This window comes from Typha angustifolia, chromosome 8 (assembly GCF_048772165.1).
Source record: "Typha angustifolia cultivar Huaian chromosome 8, ASM4877216v1, whole genome shotgun sequence".
NCBI lineage: Eukaryota > Viridiplantae > Streptophyta > Magnoliopsida > Poales > Typhaceae > Typha > Typha angustifolia.
In genome coordinates, this window is record NC_133246.1 from 13,780,679 (window position 1) to 13,799,149 (window position 18,471).

General features: G+C 38.9%; 3 protein-coding genes across 3 annotated transcripts; all 3 read right to left on the bottom strand.

Annotated features, from left to right (window-relative positions):
• Positions 1-540: 540 nt before the first annotated feature.
• Positions 541-4,437, bottom strand: LOC140765049 (protein neprosin-like). Its single transcript, XM_073103965.1, has 10 exons — positions 4,291-4,437; positions 4,104-4,190; positions 3,574-3,840; positions 3,302-3,463; positions 2,944-3,138; positions 2,540-2,872; positions 1,093-1,170; positions 899-966; positions 718-784; positions 541-564 (listed from the first exon to the last, which is right to left on the bottom strand). The coding sequence occupies exons 1-10, from the start codon at positions 4,435-4,437 to the stop codon at positions 541-543; spliced, it is 1,428 nt and encodes a 475-aa protein (XP_072960066.1).
• A 1,901-nt stretch (positions 4,438-6,338) lies between these two features.
• On the bottom strand, positions 6,339-7,837 carry LOC140765666 (probable F-box protein At4g22030). Its single transcript, XM_073104857.1, has one exon. The coding sequence runs from the start codon at positions 7,780-7,782 to the stop codon at positions 6,484-6,486; it is 1,299 nt and encodes a 432-aa protein (XP_072960958.1). The 5' UTR covers positions 7,783-7,837; the 3' UTR covers positions 6,339-6,483.
• Positions 7,838-11,735: 3,898 nt separating this feature from the next.
• On the bottom strand, positions 11,736-12,836 carry LOC140765050 (probable F-box protein At4g22030). Its single transcript, XM_073103966.1, has one exon. It carries the CDS (start codon positions 12,834-12,836, stop codon positions 11,736-11,738), a length of 1,101 nt encoding a protein of 366 aa, XP_072960067.1.
• Positions 12,837-18,471: the final 5,635 nt, after the last annotated feature.

Sequence of the window (18,471 nt, forward strand, 5' to 3'; positions counted from 1 at the left end):
AATTTCTGACATATATCTACCTTTCGGTGCTTCTTTTGGGAACTTTATTCTTTCTTGTGTCTGTTGGTGATGGTCCCAGTTGTATCTCTAATCCATGCCATTGTTAAGTCCTGGATCGCATTATATGACCTAACAATTAGCTTGATCAAGACAAAAAAAAAAAAAAAAAAAAAAATTGGTAGAGAGGATCTCACCATAGTTAATATGCCTGCTACCTTAGAGTATCTGCTGCTGCTTATAAAGAATTTTAATTTCCATAAAAGTTTCTAACCTTTGACAAGATCTAGAGAGAGATGCATTTGTTTGACTAAGATGAGATGCAACTATGAAAGGGAGACCTAAATTGGATTAACTCTAGGTTGAATCAAGCCCAGTTAAACCTTAGGCCCACTCAAGCCAGATATGAATCTAGTTTCAAACTCGATTAGTTTTAAGCATTTCAATTTATCTGGTTTCTCCCAATACTTTGTTAGCTTCTGCACTTACCACCTGATTTACTGTCACTTTATATACTGAGTTCTGAGTGCATCTCCTCTATCATCAGCTTATAAACCAATTAGATACCTAATAATTCATCAAGAGAGTATAATGAGTTATTAAGAACATAGCTGATACCAGCATACTAACGTTGAAGAAACTTATGTAGTTATAATGCTAATGGTTGCCTAACAGTTACATGCTAAACCTAACTTATGTAGACTCAAGAATTCTGAGTACCTGCCTCCTAGCCAGACCACTTTTGTCAGCAAGTAACTGTTTCTCGTTATCCTCGGAGTACCTGAACCTGAACTCAAATGAGAGAGAAATCATAAGGATAGTTAGCTTATCATACGAAACATTATTAGAAAATCATATTATAGGCAACTCAGGGGTGACGAAAGTTCTGGAATCTCAATACTGCGACAGATTTATCTGGCAAGCCTCTTTGGGGTCTCCAGTGTTGGTGGCCTTGGAAGGATTACAGCACTGGAGAAAGAATACCACACAGCAGTAGCATAAGATAAAGCATATGTTATCTAAAGGAGAACAGCTACTTGAGAGAGAACCTCATGTGTGTGGTAAGTACTGCTAAGACCATCAAATGCCAACTACATATCCAAATTCAGCATTCCCATGGGATCCTGAACAAAACCAGAACATAGAATTGACACCCTCCTTCAATTTCCTTTGCTAAATAGCATTAGAAAACAGTGAGCACAGAGTTTCTGAGTCAACCATCATTTTTAGAACTCATACATTGTACCATCGTTGGTTTCTCACACAGCATAAAAACCTAAAGGATGGGTGGTCCCAGGGTTACAGAACAATTATTAGCTTTCCCTCCTCATCTAAGTGCATAAGAATAAAGGCTATGTTTAAAGCAAGTGGGATTTTCCCTGATTGATCGACACAGCAGGGTGTCCTTCCTACAGAGAGCAGGCCCAAAGACAAAAGCAAAAGATTTAAATCACTCAAAAGATTTACAGGTTGTATCACCCCATTATTTGATCAATGGTGAGAAGACCATGAGATTCTACTCTCCTGGAGGCAAAGCTCTCATGCGCCAATAATTTATGAGGAATGTTGCCCAAACCTCCGCAGAAACCAATCATTCCCCTCCTAGTCCTTCTCACACAGTAAAAGAAGCCAACGGGGATGCCTCTTCTACAGCAAGGGATTGAAACCAAAACCAATCCATAAAGTTATTAAGTATTAACCGTTTCTATGCCAAGTAAGTACTATGTAAAATCAAGAAACTAAAAGCCGTTATATTTTGTTTCCCTTCAACCTTTTGCATGAAAGAGACCAGGAGTCCAGGAGAGACCCTAAACAAGGAAGGAGATAAAATATTGTACCATGTAAGACTAAGAAACTAAAAGCCGTTATATTTTGTTTCCCTTCAACCTTTTGCATCAAAGAGACCAGGAGTCCAGGAGAGACCCTAAACAAGGAGATAAAATATTCCAAGTAAGGGATCCAAAGACTCTTTCGCGCAGGAGTACCAGTCAACGCTATGCAAGAGGAAAGACATGAAAGGAAATTGTGGGAAGAGAGGGTCCACATATGAAGAAGATCATAGAAAACAAGGGATAGTTGGATTTGGGAAGGAGAAGCACTACCCTCTTCGTGCAGACTTTTATGGGCACATCTCCTCTCCCCTCTTCTAACTCTCCATATCTCCTTTGTCTTCCACATATCCATCTGCTTCTCTCTTCACAATGATCCTTGCTTGAAACCAAAAGAACCTCCCACTTTATCTTTCCCTCCTAAAAGGAGTTAGCTTTGAGATTGAGATTGGAGAGAGAAAGAGTGGATGGAATGTAGCATTGGGTAGGAACTAGGAAGGAGTGAACAAGGTGATACATTGAAACAAATATGAAGACGCACTGCGCATCTCAAACTTTTATTGAAAAAAAATGACATAAGAATAGACGGCTTCAGTACAAGTAGGCAGTACCAGACCTTACATTGCTCTAAATCTAACAACGACACAGAACAAAACTCAAACACCTTAGCGGCATTGACTGCTCCAGCCCGGCCCACCAAAATAAAAATATGCCTCGTCGAATCCGGCCTCCTTAAAGAGCTCCGCCCCGTAGCACTGGGGTCGCGTGCTCAAGGGAAAGCCCGGTTCCGGCCACTTGAAGCTTTCGGAGTTGTCTACGATACGAGGCTTGCTGATGAAGCTGGCGTGCCGGTAATGCTCCTTGGCTAATCGACCACTTCCCATGGCGGTCTTGGTGTGAGGTTTGCTGGCCATGGTGGGACTGTACACGTCGCCGCCGAATAAAACCAGCGTCCCGACGTGGCTCAAGCGGGGGAATATGCCGACCGGCCAGTAGCCGATGATGTCCGTTTTGTAGATTAGCCACCATACGGCACGATCAAAGTCCTGCGATCAGTACCAGACGAGACGAAATGTTACTTTAATCCCAATATTTATTGCAACCACTCGCTTCTTACCCTTAACATAGTGAGACTTATTTGGTATTGATCTCCACCGTCCTTGGACATGGGGCTAAACCTTGTTCCAAGGGCGATTGAATGGTTGGTCTGCACGAAACCTGGGCATATGAGATTGAAGCACCCCGTGGACTTCCCCGAGTCAGTCTGATCGATGTACCAAGAAAACAAATTTAATTCCAACACATCAACTTCCTACAAGCATACGACCAAAAAATGCTTACCGTCCAGTACAAGAATAGCCTCGTTGCCGAATCATCGTATAGATTAGGTGATGCCTTGCAGGTGAAAAAAGAAAACTAGAATTCTAAAATCACTCAAAGATACGGTAATTCCATATATACTATCAATTACTTACAATCCATCCAGTTTCAATCGAGTCTGCGTTATCGTATGGGCCATTACGTATCCAAATCTGGCTCGAGCTGAACTCCTGAAACCCAGAAACGTATGGATTCCACAAGTTGAGGTTTGCCGCCGCTCCCGTGTAGCTGTAACCTTCTCCCACGAGCACTGCAGTCTGAAGAACAAAAGCCTACTGAGTTACTTCTTGTAGTAATAATATCTAAAATGTAACAAACACTCTGCATCCTTTCGAGTTGAAGTCCTTGAAGAGATAGGAGTGATAACCTCCTGTAGGTTTCCGAGGCTGACATCCAATGTTGTGGTGGAGTTAGAGGTGGGGATGCGATGCTTAGTAACACCATGCCATGGCTTCCTCCCATAGTTTTCAATGGAGGGAGCTTTCTCCAAATGGCGTCTTTGGATTCTTAAAATTGGGATAGTGCCCTCGGGGCAACTCCCACTCTTTTGCCACACTTGGGTTGGCATTTGTCCGACGTTCGAAGCAGTAGGAGACTCTGCTATCAGTTTCAAGACCTTGTCGCTGGGTCTCATCTGCAACACACGTTAATTTGATTACTTACCTGCAACTTTGGAACTATATTTAGGTTATTATGTGGGAAACTGAGTTAGTAGCCTTGTTCAATATACACCATCTAATTGCTTTCCTTTTTGTTTTGCATATATATCCCTACATTTCAAAGCTATGACTTTTGCATATATATTATTTAGATGGAAACTTTATATTAACATCTTTATTAAAAAGAATGTGTGTAATGAAGATGAAATTTCAACGGGTAGTTACGCTTGAGGAGCACCTGAATAGTGTGGTTTTTGAGAAGTGGATGATCAAAAGCCGGTTGCTGGTGAATATCCACACAATCTATGGTATCACCGTCTTCACTCTGAAATTATCGCCATAAAAATATATATAAAGATATTTTACAAGTCAGTAGTTAAAAGTTAATGTCATTTGAAAGATCTAAAGAATATAGAACTCAAAACCTGAATGGTCTTCACTGCAGGCTTATTTAGCTGTTTCAACTTCTCCTCTATTACTCTTTCTCTATCCGTATTTGAAATAATCCTTCTCCCATTTACAACTCCATTAACCAAAGCAATGCAAAGAATTACCAACAAGAGTGACTTCATTTTTATTTTCCCACAAAACTTACTGCAATGTCGGAAGAATGAAAGCCAAGTCCCATCAAAAAGATTAAACTACTGAGGAAAAAAAATATATATATATGGCTAAACAAATAGGTCTATATATATATACATATATATATATATATATAGGAAACTGCAGTGGAGCAAACCTGGAAGATATTAAAGCTTGGCCTGGTAATTTTGGTCGTTATTATTGCAGATGCTGCTGCTTGATGTACATGGAGATTTATGTTATTATGTAGCAAGTTTTCCGAAGAAATTTTGGGTGTTAAATGTTTAATATTTGTCAAAGTTGGAATACCAATGAATCCAGCTATGTATAACTCTCAATTGGCGTATCATAAATCGTAATGCAGTGAAAGATATCTTTGAGAAATTGTATTCCTTTTTCTCCATTATCTTTCTTTTTATAACTATTATGAGAGTATTCACAAATTTTAGTTCTTCTTACTTTGGAGGGGGCAGGGGGTTATCCATTCATAAATTATTCTTTACCATCTATAGTTTTTTCACAAATTTCAGATTACTTTTTGACATCCATAAATTAAAATTTTAGTAAACTAATAAACAAAATAACATAAACACCCTTAATTGAAATACATATATATACATATAAGTTTGAAGGCTTCAGGTTATAATAGGTTAATTATAATTGAATCAAATCACATGGAATAAAATTTAAATTGTTTAAAATTATATTTTTACATTTCTAAGAGTAAAACTCCTAGAAAAGAAAGTCCTTGAAATATAGTTTTTAAAAAGAAAAAACAAAACACAAAATCTCTCAGAGCCTCTATTACATGTTCTTGTCCATTGTCATACCCTAGAAATAAATTCTTGCAAAATCACACCTCAAATTATGTGATTTGGTTATGTATAGTGAAATCCATCGAAATCATCTCAAATCAATTGAATTTTCTAAATGAGACATTCCAAAAATAACATATTATTAAAATAGATTAAATATTAACACAAACCTTAATTTGATATTTCCGAACATAATGTAATCAAACTCTTTTAAGTCATATCCTACTCTAGCTCACTCTATCGAATCAAAAACCTATTCTTAAATTATAGTACTCTACTCTGCTTGACTACTTCAGTAATAGATATTTCTTTGTTGATACTCTTTTACGTGAAAATAATTAAACTTTTAATTAACTTGAGAGGTCATATGAAAAGAAATGAGAGTATGAAAAGAACCAAGAGTGACATTATAAAATCTTCAAAGATTACAGTATATTAATTAAAAACTAATAAAATTATAAGTTGTTACTTAAAAATGTATCAAAAAAATGAATTGAGAGAGAGATAGAACTTATGGTTTAGTTGTAAGGTGAGGGAATGCCGTTATAGGCAGCAACTTGTAAGTCTTATGCACAGGTAGGTGGCTTTGGCCGTTGATGAAGGATTCAATTATTTGGAGGTCATCGTTGACTGCTCAGCTTCACCTATGCATAAGGCATAAATGGGTGGAAATGGTCAAATTCAAATTCGTTGTTTATATTTTGGAACTAGTAAACATCGACATACGTAGTCCTTGAATTGTAGAGTTTTAATTCAACTTTCAATTTAAATTATTCAAAAGTTTGAATTGGACCTTGTGGTTTATTATGTTTACAAGTTTGTGCCTCTAGTTTACTAAGTGAAAAAAAAAAAATTATCTCATGTTATACATAAAAAGAAATTTAGCTCATGAGCAGCCTCACGGATTTACAGGTACGCCATCCTCTATTGCATATTTGCATACTGCCCTTAAATACTGAATGGCTCCTTAATTTTCATTCTCATGCATCAATCTACGGGCTAATTCTGGAAGAGTAGTATTCACAAGAGTGAAAGTATAAATTCGGGAAATCAAATTATGTAAACTAACAGCTGTTTCTATTGATGATGTATTGCCATATATAACTAGCAATAAAGTCAAATGTCATTGATCAAAAAGAATAAATGAATCCCCCTGGTATTTGTCTCTTTTTTGTACAACAATTCAACTAATCCTAATCTATATATGAACAGTTGATTAATTTAGAACAACTTCCCGGCGAACTCTTTCATGTCTTCTGCTCTACATTCTTGAGAAGCGTACTTCGCCAAGTCTTTCATCTCCGAGAGGCTCCTCCCGAGCTGCAAAGCCATCTTCATCTCAAACAACTCCCCGTTCTCCCTCTTCTCCACCTTTTCTTCCTCCAAATTGTGCTCAATCTCCTCCTCTAATCTCGTATAGTATCCCGAGCAGTTCCTAAACAACTCAAACACCATCCCTACTTGCCCGCCATGCTCCAATGTGTTCACGATCGCCGCGAGAGCTCCTCCGACAACTCCGGTGATCACCGGCCATGACCCAAAAGCCGGTAAGCCGATTAATCCGGTCGATATCGCCGCTACGCCGGCGAAGAGAGGCCCCGAGATAGCTAAGCTCTTGTTAATGTCCAAAACCAACTTGCCTAATCTCACATACTGCTCCTCATCCTTCTTCTTTAGTACTTCAAGAGCACCCCTCATCTCCTCTTCCAATTCCTTGCTCCATCCATTCTTATGATCGCTGTGGTTAACTTCTCTTCTCTTCTGTTGTTCTCTTCTTTTTGGCCACCACCGCGCGGGCTCGAATACTTTGGGGAATTTCTCGAGCATACCGGGGAGTAACGGCAGCGGATAAGCCTTCTCGAGGGCCAGCACCTTCTCCAGCATATGCTCCACGTCCAGCTCTGTTGGAGTTTTGCGCTTTATAATAGAATCTATCTCTCTTTGTAGCTGCTTCCATAGCTGGGTCGCCTTCCGCTGCTCCTCCGCTAGCTGCGAGGGCTGGATCTTGTTCACTACAAGCATCATGCCGCACGCCGTGGCGAACAGGAGCGTCGACGAGATCTTGAAGGCGAGCTCTTGCGGCGACGAGGCCGTCGCCATCGAGGAGATGCCGGCCATTAGGGTCGCAGAGAGAGTGATGGAGTTGATTGAGTGTAGGAAGAGGTGGTTCCAGTTGTTCCTCTGCTCCCCAATTATGGCGTGCATCTCAGCCCTATCTGCAACTGCGTCAGCTACTGCGTAGAGCTTGGAGAACAAGTTGGTGTCTTGCTTTTGGGTAGTTTCGGGGTTCTTGACATGGCTGCCGAGGTTGGCGGTGTACATGTCCTTTTCGCTAATCTTGAGGTCCTCTAATTGGATCCTGGATGATAGTTTTGGGAAGGAGACTCCTCTTGGGCTAAGATTGGAAGGCACATGGAGAGCGGCAAAGCATCCTCTTCTTCTTCTTTGCCTTGAGGAGGAAGAGGAAGAAGAAGAAGAAGAGGAGGAGATGAAGAGACTCTGGACTTGTAGAGTTGCCATGGAACAATTGAAGACGTTTAGAGAGGTTAATTGGAACTTTGGTCTCTTTGTATGTTCTTTTGTGGTTTGCTTTCTTGGTGATGAGAGGAGAGAGATTGGTAGTTGAAGTATTTATAGATTTGGGATGAGGAGAGGTCTTAGACCGGGTTTTGAAGTTGCAATCTTGACCGGACTTGGGGACGTTTGAATGAGTAAAATTTAATACCAAAGAAGCGCGGGGGTTGGATGAGGAAACCGTCAAAGTCTATTGGACTAATTGGCTAACGGGCTAAATTGATAATTGCCAATGGGCTAATAGGCTATTTGGCTAATTAGCTAATGGGCTAGTGAGATGATTGGCATTTAATTTTCTCTGGTGCTCCCACTCCAAGAAATAATGAAAAGTGATGCAACCAATTGTTTCAAATATTCTTTAGGAAATCGAAAAGGTTATGCCACCACGGAAACGCACGGCCAGAAGGCTGAAAGATTGTTCGGCCTCGATGGACCCTCTCCCGTAGAATTATATAACCTCGTTTTGGAGGAGACCGTTATCCCCACAGGAGGATAGATCAGCCTAATATAGCCAGTTTTTTTTTAAAAAAAAAAGAAAGATTTTATTTATAACATTTTTAACAAATTATATTTTAAATAAAATTTTATTTATATAATACATTTAGATTTTATTTATAAGATTTAACACAAAGCTATAAATTTTTTAATGAAGAATAGTAAAAAAAAAAATAAAGAAATAGTGTTAGATAAAAAGTACCGATAAATAGTACCATGTTTGAACAACAATAATGCTTCAAATAAATTTGATAAACAAATTTCTTTGTGGAAGTGTTTAAACATGCTTGCTGCATCCAAATCTTATATTTGGATTGTAAATTTTTAGTCTATTTCGATGTGCAATTTTGGTTATTAATACTTTAGGTAAATAAGAGCTTTAAATTTAGTTTTAAGCCAACTTTTTTGTATTATTTGGGCCTGCACTTCGAACATTTGAAGATATTAATATTGCAGAAAAAGTCTGCATACGAAATCATTTTCTCCGCATTTCACCTAATTTTCATATTCCGAAGAATTTTGTCTAGGATGTCTTAGAGACAAAAATTAATATTTAGGGTTACTTGAAGTGAAAATTAATTATAAGAAAGTAGTATATCACATGTTAATGTGAATGAAAACTTATAATTACAAAATGGCGTAGGTTGCTAATAATTAAGCATTTAATTTGAGGCCTAAGAATGTATGTTAGAGTCGGGTCAAAGGACAACAACGGTAAACTTTATATTGTGTAAAAATAAATTTAGTCTTTCTTAGACTAGAACTCATATGAGAGGGGGTTCTTAAAATATATATTTTTTTTGAAAAAAAAAATCTCTCTAAACGTCAATGACGTCGTCCATTGTCGTCCTTCAAAGAAATCAAGCGAAAACTAAATTCTTCAATCAAAGACAAATAGTCTTTACTTGTAGACGGAAAATTTTCCTCGCTGGTCCCATGATGCATATAATAAGACCAAAAGGCTAAGAACTACCAACCAACGTTATTGTAAATAGATAAAAAAGTTCCCATTTGGGAGATCGTACCTTTACAACTCCAAATAAGCTTTCACATTTCCCCTAACAATTACGGTCAGGTTATCCAAATTTAGATTATGTCAGGATGATGCAATCACGAACGTTACCCGTTTATTAAAAATGAGTTAAAATTTCTAAACACTAATATGATCCACTTATTAAACATGCTACACAAGCCATAAACGAGATATTGGGTGGTACAAATTATCTAAATTTATTTAAGTTATTTATGTTATAAAAAAAAAATTTTGGATTATAAATAAGTTTTTTAGGGGCTATAAACAAGTTAGAGGGTCGTAAATAATTTTATAGGCACACAATACTATAGTACATAGGTATAATAAGTTAATTATTAAAATTTTCTATTACGAACCATTGTGGATTAGTAATTAACAGCCTAGCCGATTTTCACCCACAGCACCCACTATTCCACAAGTGCAGTACTTGTATACATCACAGATAGAAGGACACAATTTGAGCTAGGGAACAGATAACTATGTGAGTAGCTTGGCATGCACAAAATCATCACTTTTTTTGTATGGGGAGTACCGAGGTGATTGAGCAACATGGACTCCCATTAAAGCACACAACTTGAGTTGAGGCAGTACCAACTCGCGAGTCACACAACCTCTACCGACTGTAATGCCCAAAAGATCGTTGCTCGTCCTAAATTTGTCACATGACCTAACATCACTCCTCTTAGATTGACATGTTACCTCAACGTGGTCCACCTATTAGCCGTTTTGATCTAGTTCCCCTAGTTGCGAGCGATAGTACCCATGATCGTGTCTCTAACACTATCTTGGGTGAAACACTTCTAAGAGAAGCTATCATCTATGAGCCTAATTATCATTATGAATGGTCTGAATAGGTTCATTCATCTTCTCTGTGCCCATAGTGTTCTCACCCTCCTCTCTAGTAAAGACACTGGGAGACGACGCCTTGGCTGCCTTTGGAGAAAAGTTAGACTCTTTCTGATGGCCAATCACCTAATAGTCAAAACACATGATGAATGTCTTCTTATACATGACATTTTGGTGAAGTTTATTTTTCAATCCCAACCAGACAGTTTTCTTTAACGGGAGTGTCATGCACATCTCAGTACACACTCAAGCAAAATGAGAGCAATATTTTACAAATGTGGTGTCATCAACTACTAGAGGTCAGCCAAAGTAAGCATCGACGGGAATGAGCATTTTGAGTCCTTAGTACTAGTGTGGCACATGAGTAAATTGAATCCAAATCAACCCAACATTAAAGATGATGGCCAAGGTATATAATTAATTCTCTACCTAATTAAACGGAGCAAATGACCATGATTCGTCCAAAACCCATTGGTTGGGATATAAGTCATATTCTCCTCAATATAAAAATAAATATGAAGTATCTATTATCCATATAATAAATCGCGAGTTAGTATGTCTAGGACTATCAAAAGAATTGACCCATCTAAATCTCAGCTTACGTTTGGCTCAAGCCAATTCAAGCTTGAGATGCATAATAGGCTTGATAATACCCAAAATTAATAATATAATAATTATTATTATTATATAATATATAATACATATGATTAATATGAATCTTTAGATCAAAAATATCCCAACAACAACTACTGATGCAAATCCGCGTGCAAAGGCGCACACACACAGTGAATCTAGTCACCATCAATTTTATGATTTAGTTTTAACGTGAGGGAATGCAGTAGTAGACTGCAATTTGCAACTCTTATGCATAGGTGGTTTTGGAAGTTTACAACGGATTCAATTATTTGGAGGTCATCGTTGACTGCTCAGGTTCACCTATGCATAAGAGGGCATAAATGGGTGGAAATGGTCAAATTCAAATTCGTTGTTTATATTTTGGAGGTAGTAAACATCGACATACGTAGTCCTTGAATTGTAGAGTTTTAATTCAACTTTCAATTTAAATTATTCAAAAGTTTGAATTGGACCTTGTGGTTTATTCTGTTTACAAGTTTGTGCCTCTAGTTTACTAACTGAAAAAAAAATTAAAAGAAATTTTTTCTCATGTTATACATAAAAAGAAATTTAGCTCATGAGCAGCCTCACGGATTTACAGGTACGCCATCCTCTATTGCATATTTGCATACTGCCCTTAAATACTGAATGGCTCCTTAATTTCCACTCTCATGCATCAATCTACGGGCTAATTCTGGAAGAGTAGTATTCACAAGAGTGAAAGAATAAATCCAGGAAATCAAATTATGTAAACTAACAGCTGTTTCTATTGATGATGTATTGCCATATATAACTAGCAATAAAGTCAAATGTCATTGATCAAAAAGAATAAATGAATCCCCCTGGTATTTGTCTCTTTTTTGTACAACAATTCAACTAATCCTAATCTATATATGAACAGTTGATTAATTTAGAACAACTTCCCGGCAAACTCTTTCATGTCTTCTGCTCTACATTCTTGAGAAGCGTACTTCGCCAAGTCTTTCATCTCCGAGAGGCTCCTCCCGAGCTGCAAAGCCATCTTCATCTCAAACAACTCCCCGTTCTCCCTCTTCTCCACCTCTTCTTCCTCCAAATTGTGCTCAATCTCCTCCTCTAATCTTGTATAGTATCCCGAGCAGTTCCTAAACAACTCAAACACCATCCCTACTTGCCCACCATGCTCCAATGTGTTCACGATCGCCGCGAGAGCTCCTCCGACAACTCCGCTGATCACCGGCCATGACCCAAAAGCCGGTAAGCCGATTAATCCGGTCGATATCGCCGCTACGCCGGCGAAGAGAGGCCCCGAGATAGCTAAGCTCTGGTTGATGTCCAAAACCAACTTGCCTAATCTCACATACTGCTCCTCATCCTTCTTCTTTAGTACTTCAAGAGCACCCCTCATCTCCTCTTCCAATTCCTTGTTCCATCCATTCTTATGATCGCTGTGGTTAACTTCTCTTCTCTTCTGTTGTTCTCTTCTTTTTGGCCACCACCGCGCGGGCTCGAATACTTTGGGGAATTTCTCGAGCATACCGGGGAGTAACGGCAGCGGATAAGCCTTCTCGAGGGCCAGCACCTTCTCCAGCATATGCTCCACGTCCAGCTCTGTTGGAGTTTTGCGCTTTATAATAGAATCTATCTCTCTTTGTAGCTGCTTCCATAGCTGGGTCGCCTTCCGCTGCTCCTCCGCTAGCTGCGAGGGCTGGATCTTGTTCACTGCAAGCATCATGCCGCACGCCGTGGCGAACAGGAGCGTCGACGAGATCTTGAAGGCGAGTTCTTGCGGCGACGAGGCCGTCGCCATCGTGGAGATGCCGGCCATTAGGGTCGCAGAGAGGGTGATGGAGTTGATGGAGTGGAGGAAGAGGTGGTTCCAGTTGTTCCTCTGCTCCCCAATTATGGCGTGCATCTCAGCCCTATCTGCAACTGCGTCAGCTACTGCGTAGAGCTTGGAGAACAAGTTGGTGTCTTTCTTTTGGGTAGTTTCGGGGTTCTTGACATGGCTGCCGAGGTTGGCGGTGTACATGTCCTTTTCGCTAATCTTGAGGTCCTCTAATTGGATCCTGGATGATAGTTTTGGGAAGGAGACTCCTCTTGGGCTAAGACTAGAAGGTACATGGAGAGCGGCAAAGCATCCTCTTCTTCTTTGCCTTAAGGAGGAAGAGGAAAAAGAAGAAGAAGAGGAGATGAAGAGACTCTGGGCTTGTAGAGTTGCCATGGAACAATTGAAGACGTTTAGAGAGGTTAATTGAAACTTTGATCTCTTTGTATGTTATTTTGTGATTTGCTTTCTTGGTGATGAGAGGAGAGAGATTGGTTGTTGAAGTATTTATAGATTTGGGATGAGGAGAGGTCTTAGACCGGGTTTTGAAGTTTTGAAGTCGCAATCTTGACTGGGCTTGGGGACGTTTGAATGAGTAAAATTTAATACCAAAGAAGCGCAGGTGTTGGACGAGGAAACCGTCAAAGTCTGATGGGCTAATGAGCTAATGGGCTAAATGGATAATTGCTAATGGGTTAATGGGTTAATGGGCTAATGGGCTAGTGGGCTAGCTCATCATCATTGGTGGACCCCGGCGTTGACCCTCTTGACGAGTATGTGAGCCTCCTTTCATTTCCCTAATTTTATAGGCACACAATACTATGGCACATAGCCACATAGGTATAGTAAGTTAATTGTTAAAAAATTTTATCGCTAACCATTGCATATTGGTGATCGAAAGCCTAGCTGATTCACCCCACATGACTCACTACTCCATAAGTGCAGTACTCGTGTACATCACATATAGAAGGACACAAGTTGAGCTAAGGGATAAATAACTATATGGGTAGCTTGGCAAGAGCAGATTTTTGCATAGGGAGTATTGAGGTGACTGAGTAATATGGACTCCCATCAAAGCACACAACTTGAGTTGAGGCATTACCTACTCTACGAGTCCCACAACCTCTGCCAACTATAATGCCCAAAAGATCGTTACTTATCCCAAATTTGCTATGTGACTTAACACCACTCCTCTTAAATTAACTTGTTGCCTCAACGTGGTCCACCTAAATTGACCGATTTGAGCTAGTTCCCCTAGTTGCGAGCAACACCACCAAGGATCATGCCTCTAACACTATCATTGTAACGCCCTCGCCCGGCACGGCACGTGCACGCACACGCGCCCACACGGCACGTGCGGCGCACGCGACAGGTCGGGCGGGGCTCGTCACGCACGGATACACTCCTGTGCATATACAATCATGACATCATCAAATAACACCTGCTAACATATCCATGATCACATAATCCATCACCAAATAAATCATACTCTTAACCAAATAAACCTGTTAGTATATGAATATCAAAGTCCACAATAATATACACTAGACCGCCACATAATCTGGCAGGACCCACACAGGCCACAACAAACCATCAAGATACAACTAAAATAACTAATACAAGGGTACACTATGATTCGACCTGTATTATACAAATCATTGTCTAATACAAAAGAGTACAAATATCAAATATTGGTACAACTCGATTTCTATATAAACTATCATCTATACCATCTCGCATCTATAGCTCACCTCATCATCGCTCTAAAATATCTTCTCAAGTCGCTATCACGTACCACAAATCTGAGGGGTTAGAAAAGAAATAAAGAGAGTCATGAGCAAAAGGCTCAGTGAATAGACCTTACCCCGAATCATTGATGCCAAACAGAGAGTAAATCATGTACTTGATAATATGAATCAGAAAGCAGTATGATGTCATGTATGAATATATATATATATATATATATATATATATATATATATATATATATATATATGTATCCTCAATGACATATATATGAATGAAATCAGTTCTCATGAATGACCATATTATATCCTCAACCGAAATTATATAACATGATGAAATTACCATATAACATCACCGAATATAACACCATATCATGTATAACAATTGTGATCCAATGATACTAGTCACAACAATGATGATGCATGATGCATGCCAACTACTAGATAATCATATATGTCAGAGCCAGATATAATTCACATATCTCTCACTATCACAATCATCCGTCTCAACTCTGAATATCATCCACCATGCTGGACTATGATACCCGGCCCCAAACTCGATACACATCATGTCACTTCAGAGCATACCCTGTCATACGCTAAGAGTATCTCTGTAGATAAATCATACTCTGCCATACGCTAAGGGTATCTCTGAAGAAAGTAATCATACCCTGCCATACGCTAAGGGTATATCAATGATAGTTGTACACTGTCATACGCTAAGAGTACAACTATCAGCCATCACCATACTCTGCCATACGCTAAGAGTATGTCCAGTACCAGTCCGGACCAGATACCGTTCCAGCCATCACATCACATCACATCACATCACATACACATATACTTTTATGATTTCCTATACATGATAAATCATATGCATATATTCAGTACGACAACAGATCATACAACTCAGGAATTTATGTGGTAAAGAAGCCGAGAGAAAAATGATGTAATGCAAACTCCAACCATGTATCTAACACATGCATACTCATGCTAATCTATCACATGCATACTCATGATAGAGATCATCCCGACATAAAACCATAATAGCATAATCATCTCCAATCATCTCTATATATCACCAATGTACTCATATCTCAGATCAGTCTAATCAAATGCATGATAAAATATATGCTCGACTGAAATCATGATTATATAAAGTCATATAATCATGCTGGAGGCCAAAACATGCATGTACATAATATATAATAAATCCTAATTTGAGAAAGGGATCTAAGGGATAAGACTACTCACACTGATCAGAAGATACAAACCACGTATCCCTTACATCCGCCCATCCCGTGTGACACTTCTGGCTAGCAAGGACAACGGGGTCTCAAATAAGGGGTTCGGGATTTGAAAATCTTTAAGTAACATAAAGTTAGTTGTTTATCCCATTATAATCCGTTCGAGTAAAATATGATGATTTATTAGATTTTAGAATTTCTACTTATTTTTATGATTGACTAGATTTTAATTATAAATAAAATATAAATATAGATAAAAACCTAATTATAATTAAAATTATATCTTGATTAATTAGGGATTATGTAGTCATTATCTTATTTGTTACAAAATAATAATGTATAATAAATTAATAGAATTACTTAAAATGTAGATCATAAGAATATTAGAATATAAATCTAATAATTATAATTTACAAATCTATCTATTAATCTAATAGATATGTAAATAAATAAATAAATATAAGTATTACATATATTTATACCTAATTAATCATTAATGATAATTTTTATCATTAATAAAATTATATTGAAGGATATATAATATTATTAACATAGTTCATGTCTAAATAATCTATTTGCATTAATTAAGAAGAAAAATACCTAAATAAACTAATTAATTAATAAATTAATCACATCTGCCATCAGTGCTGGGCCGAGCCCAACACTGTGCAGAAAGAAAGAGAAGGAGCTGAGGAAGAAGGAGAAAAAGAAAGAAAGAAAGAAGGAAAGAAAGAAGAAGAAGAAGAGGAAGAAGAAGAAGAAGAAGAACAGAAGAGAAAGAGAAGAAAGAGGGGAGGTGAGGGAGGCGGTTGCGGACCCGGGCCGGCGGGGAGGGCACCGGCCGCTGCTGGCCAGCCAGCGGCCGGCCTCTCGCCGGTGGCTCGTCTCCGACGAGCCCACCCTCGGGCAAGAGAGAGAGAGAGAGAGAGAGAGAGAGAGAGAGAGAGAGAGAGAGAGAGAGGAGCTCACCGGCGCTCGTGGAGGTGGCGACGGCGACGACCGGCCTTGGCGAAAGAGAGAGAGATAGAGAGAGAGCCTCGAGAGAGAGAGAGAGAGATAGAGAGAGATTTAAAGAGAGAGAGGGAAGGCGGTGGAGGAGGAGGGGGGTTTGCGGCGGCGCCGGGGCCCGCCGCGGCCAGCTGGTCGCAGCCCATTGGCTGCGGCAGCGACAGCGGGCACGTGGCGCCCCCACCACGCAAGCTGCATGCGCAGCTTGCATGGGCACGAGGCCGGCCACAGTGTGGCCGGTCACGTCGTGCCCAATTTTTTTTTTTTTTTTAAGATTGGGTTGTTACAATCATGAGTAAAACAATTACTGCGAGAAGCTATCATCCACAGGCCATAATCATCTGTATGAATCGTTCGAATAGGCTCATTCATTATCTCTACGTCTATAGTGCTCCAACTCGTCTCTCTGGTAGAGCTAGTAAGAGGCAGCGCCTTGACAGCCTTTGGAGAGGAGCTAGACTCCTCTTTGTGGCCATCACCCTATAGGCGAAATACACGATAAATACGTTTTCTCATATATGACATTTTAGTGGAGTTTGTTTTCAGTTCCAATAAGACAGCTTTCTTTAATTGAAGTGTCAAAATGAGAGTAATATTTTGCAAAAGTGGTGCCATCAACTCCTAGAGGTCAGCCAAAGTAAACGGCAACGGGAATGTGTATTTTGAGTCCTAATACATATGTGACACATAAGGCAATTGAATACAAACCAACCCAATTTTAAAAGTGATGGCCAGGGTATATAATTAATTCTCCACCGAATTAAATGGAGCAAAGGCCGTTCCAAAGCCCATAAGTTGGGATACAAGTCATATTCTCTTCAATATAAAAATAAAATATGTATTATCCATCATTCATATAAAAAATCGTGACATAGCCCGTCTAAGGTTGCCAGAAGAATGACTCGTCTAAATCTCAAACTTGCCTTTGGTTCGCTAAAGCTCAATCAAGCTTAGCTTGAAAGTGAGCTGATTCAAGCTTGATATGCATAATAGGTTTGCTAATACTCAATAATAATAATAATAATAATATATAATATATAATACATATTACATATGACTAATATAAATCTTTAGATCATGATTGAAAGGCTTATAATATTACTTTACTAGTTCTTATATCTTCACCATTTTTATCTCCTCAGGCCATCGATCCCAGCAACAACTAATGACAGTGAATGCGCGCGCGCGCACAACGGATCCAGTCACCATCAATTTATGATTTAGTTTTAAGGTGAGGGAATGCCATAATAGGCCGCCATTTGCAAGTCTTATGCAAATGTGGCTTTGGCCGTTGATAACGGATTCAATTATTTGGAGGTCATCGTTGACTGCTCAGCTTCACCAATGCATGTGGTTGTAATAAAAGAATTTAATGGGCATAGATGGGAGGAAATGGTCAAATTCAAATTCGTTGGTTGTACTTTGGAGCTAGTAAACATTGACATCCGTAGTCCTTGAATTGTAGAGTTTTAATTCAACTTTCAATTTAAATGATTCAAAAGATTGAATTGGATCTTGAGGTTTATTATCTTTACAAGTTTTTGACTCTAGTTTGTTAAGTGAAAAAGAAGAACAAAGGAATTTAGCTCATGTTATACATAAAATGAATTTTAGCTCATGAGCAACCTCACAGATTTACAGGTATGCCCTCCTCTAGTACATATTTGCATAAATACTGAACTGCTTCTTAATTTCCATTCTCAAGCATCGATCTACGAGCTAATTCTGGAAAAGTGGTAATCACAAGAATGAAAGTATCAATGCAGGAAATCAAATTTTGTAAACTAACGGCTGTTTCTATCGAGGATATATTGCCATATATAAGTAGCAATAAAGTCA

Excerpts from the sequence above, each read along its gene's own strand:
- LOC140765049 (XM_073103965.1), bottom strand. The coding sequence starts at position 4,437 with ATGAAGTCACTCTTGTTGGTAATTCTTTGCATTGCTTTGGTTAATGGA. Across the intron at positions 1,171-2,539 it reads AGGAGGCCGGATTCGACGAG|CAAAGGAAATTGAAGGAGGG; the intron begins GCATATTTTTAT and ends AATGCTATTTAG. Across the intron at positions 565-717 it reads GTGGTCTGGCTAGGAGGCAG|GTATCTAATTGGTTTATAAG; the intron begins GTACTCAGAATT and ends ATGAATTATTAG.
- LOC140765666 (XM_073104857.1), bottom strand. The coding sequence starts at position 7,782 with ATGGCAACTCTACAAGTCCAGAGTCTCTTCATCTCCTCCTCTTCTTCT.
- LOC140765050 (XM_073103966.1), bottom strand. The coding sequence starts at position 12,836 with ATGTACACCGCCAACCTCGGCAGCCATGTCAAGAACCCCGAAACTACC.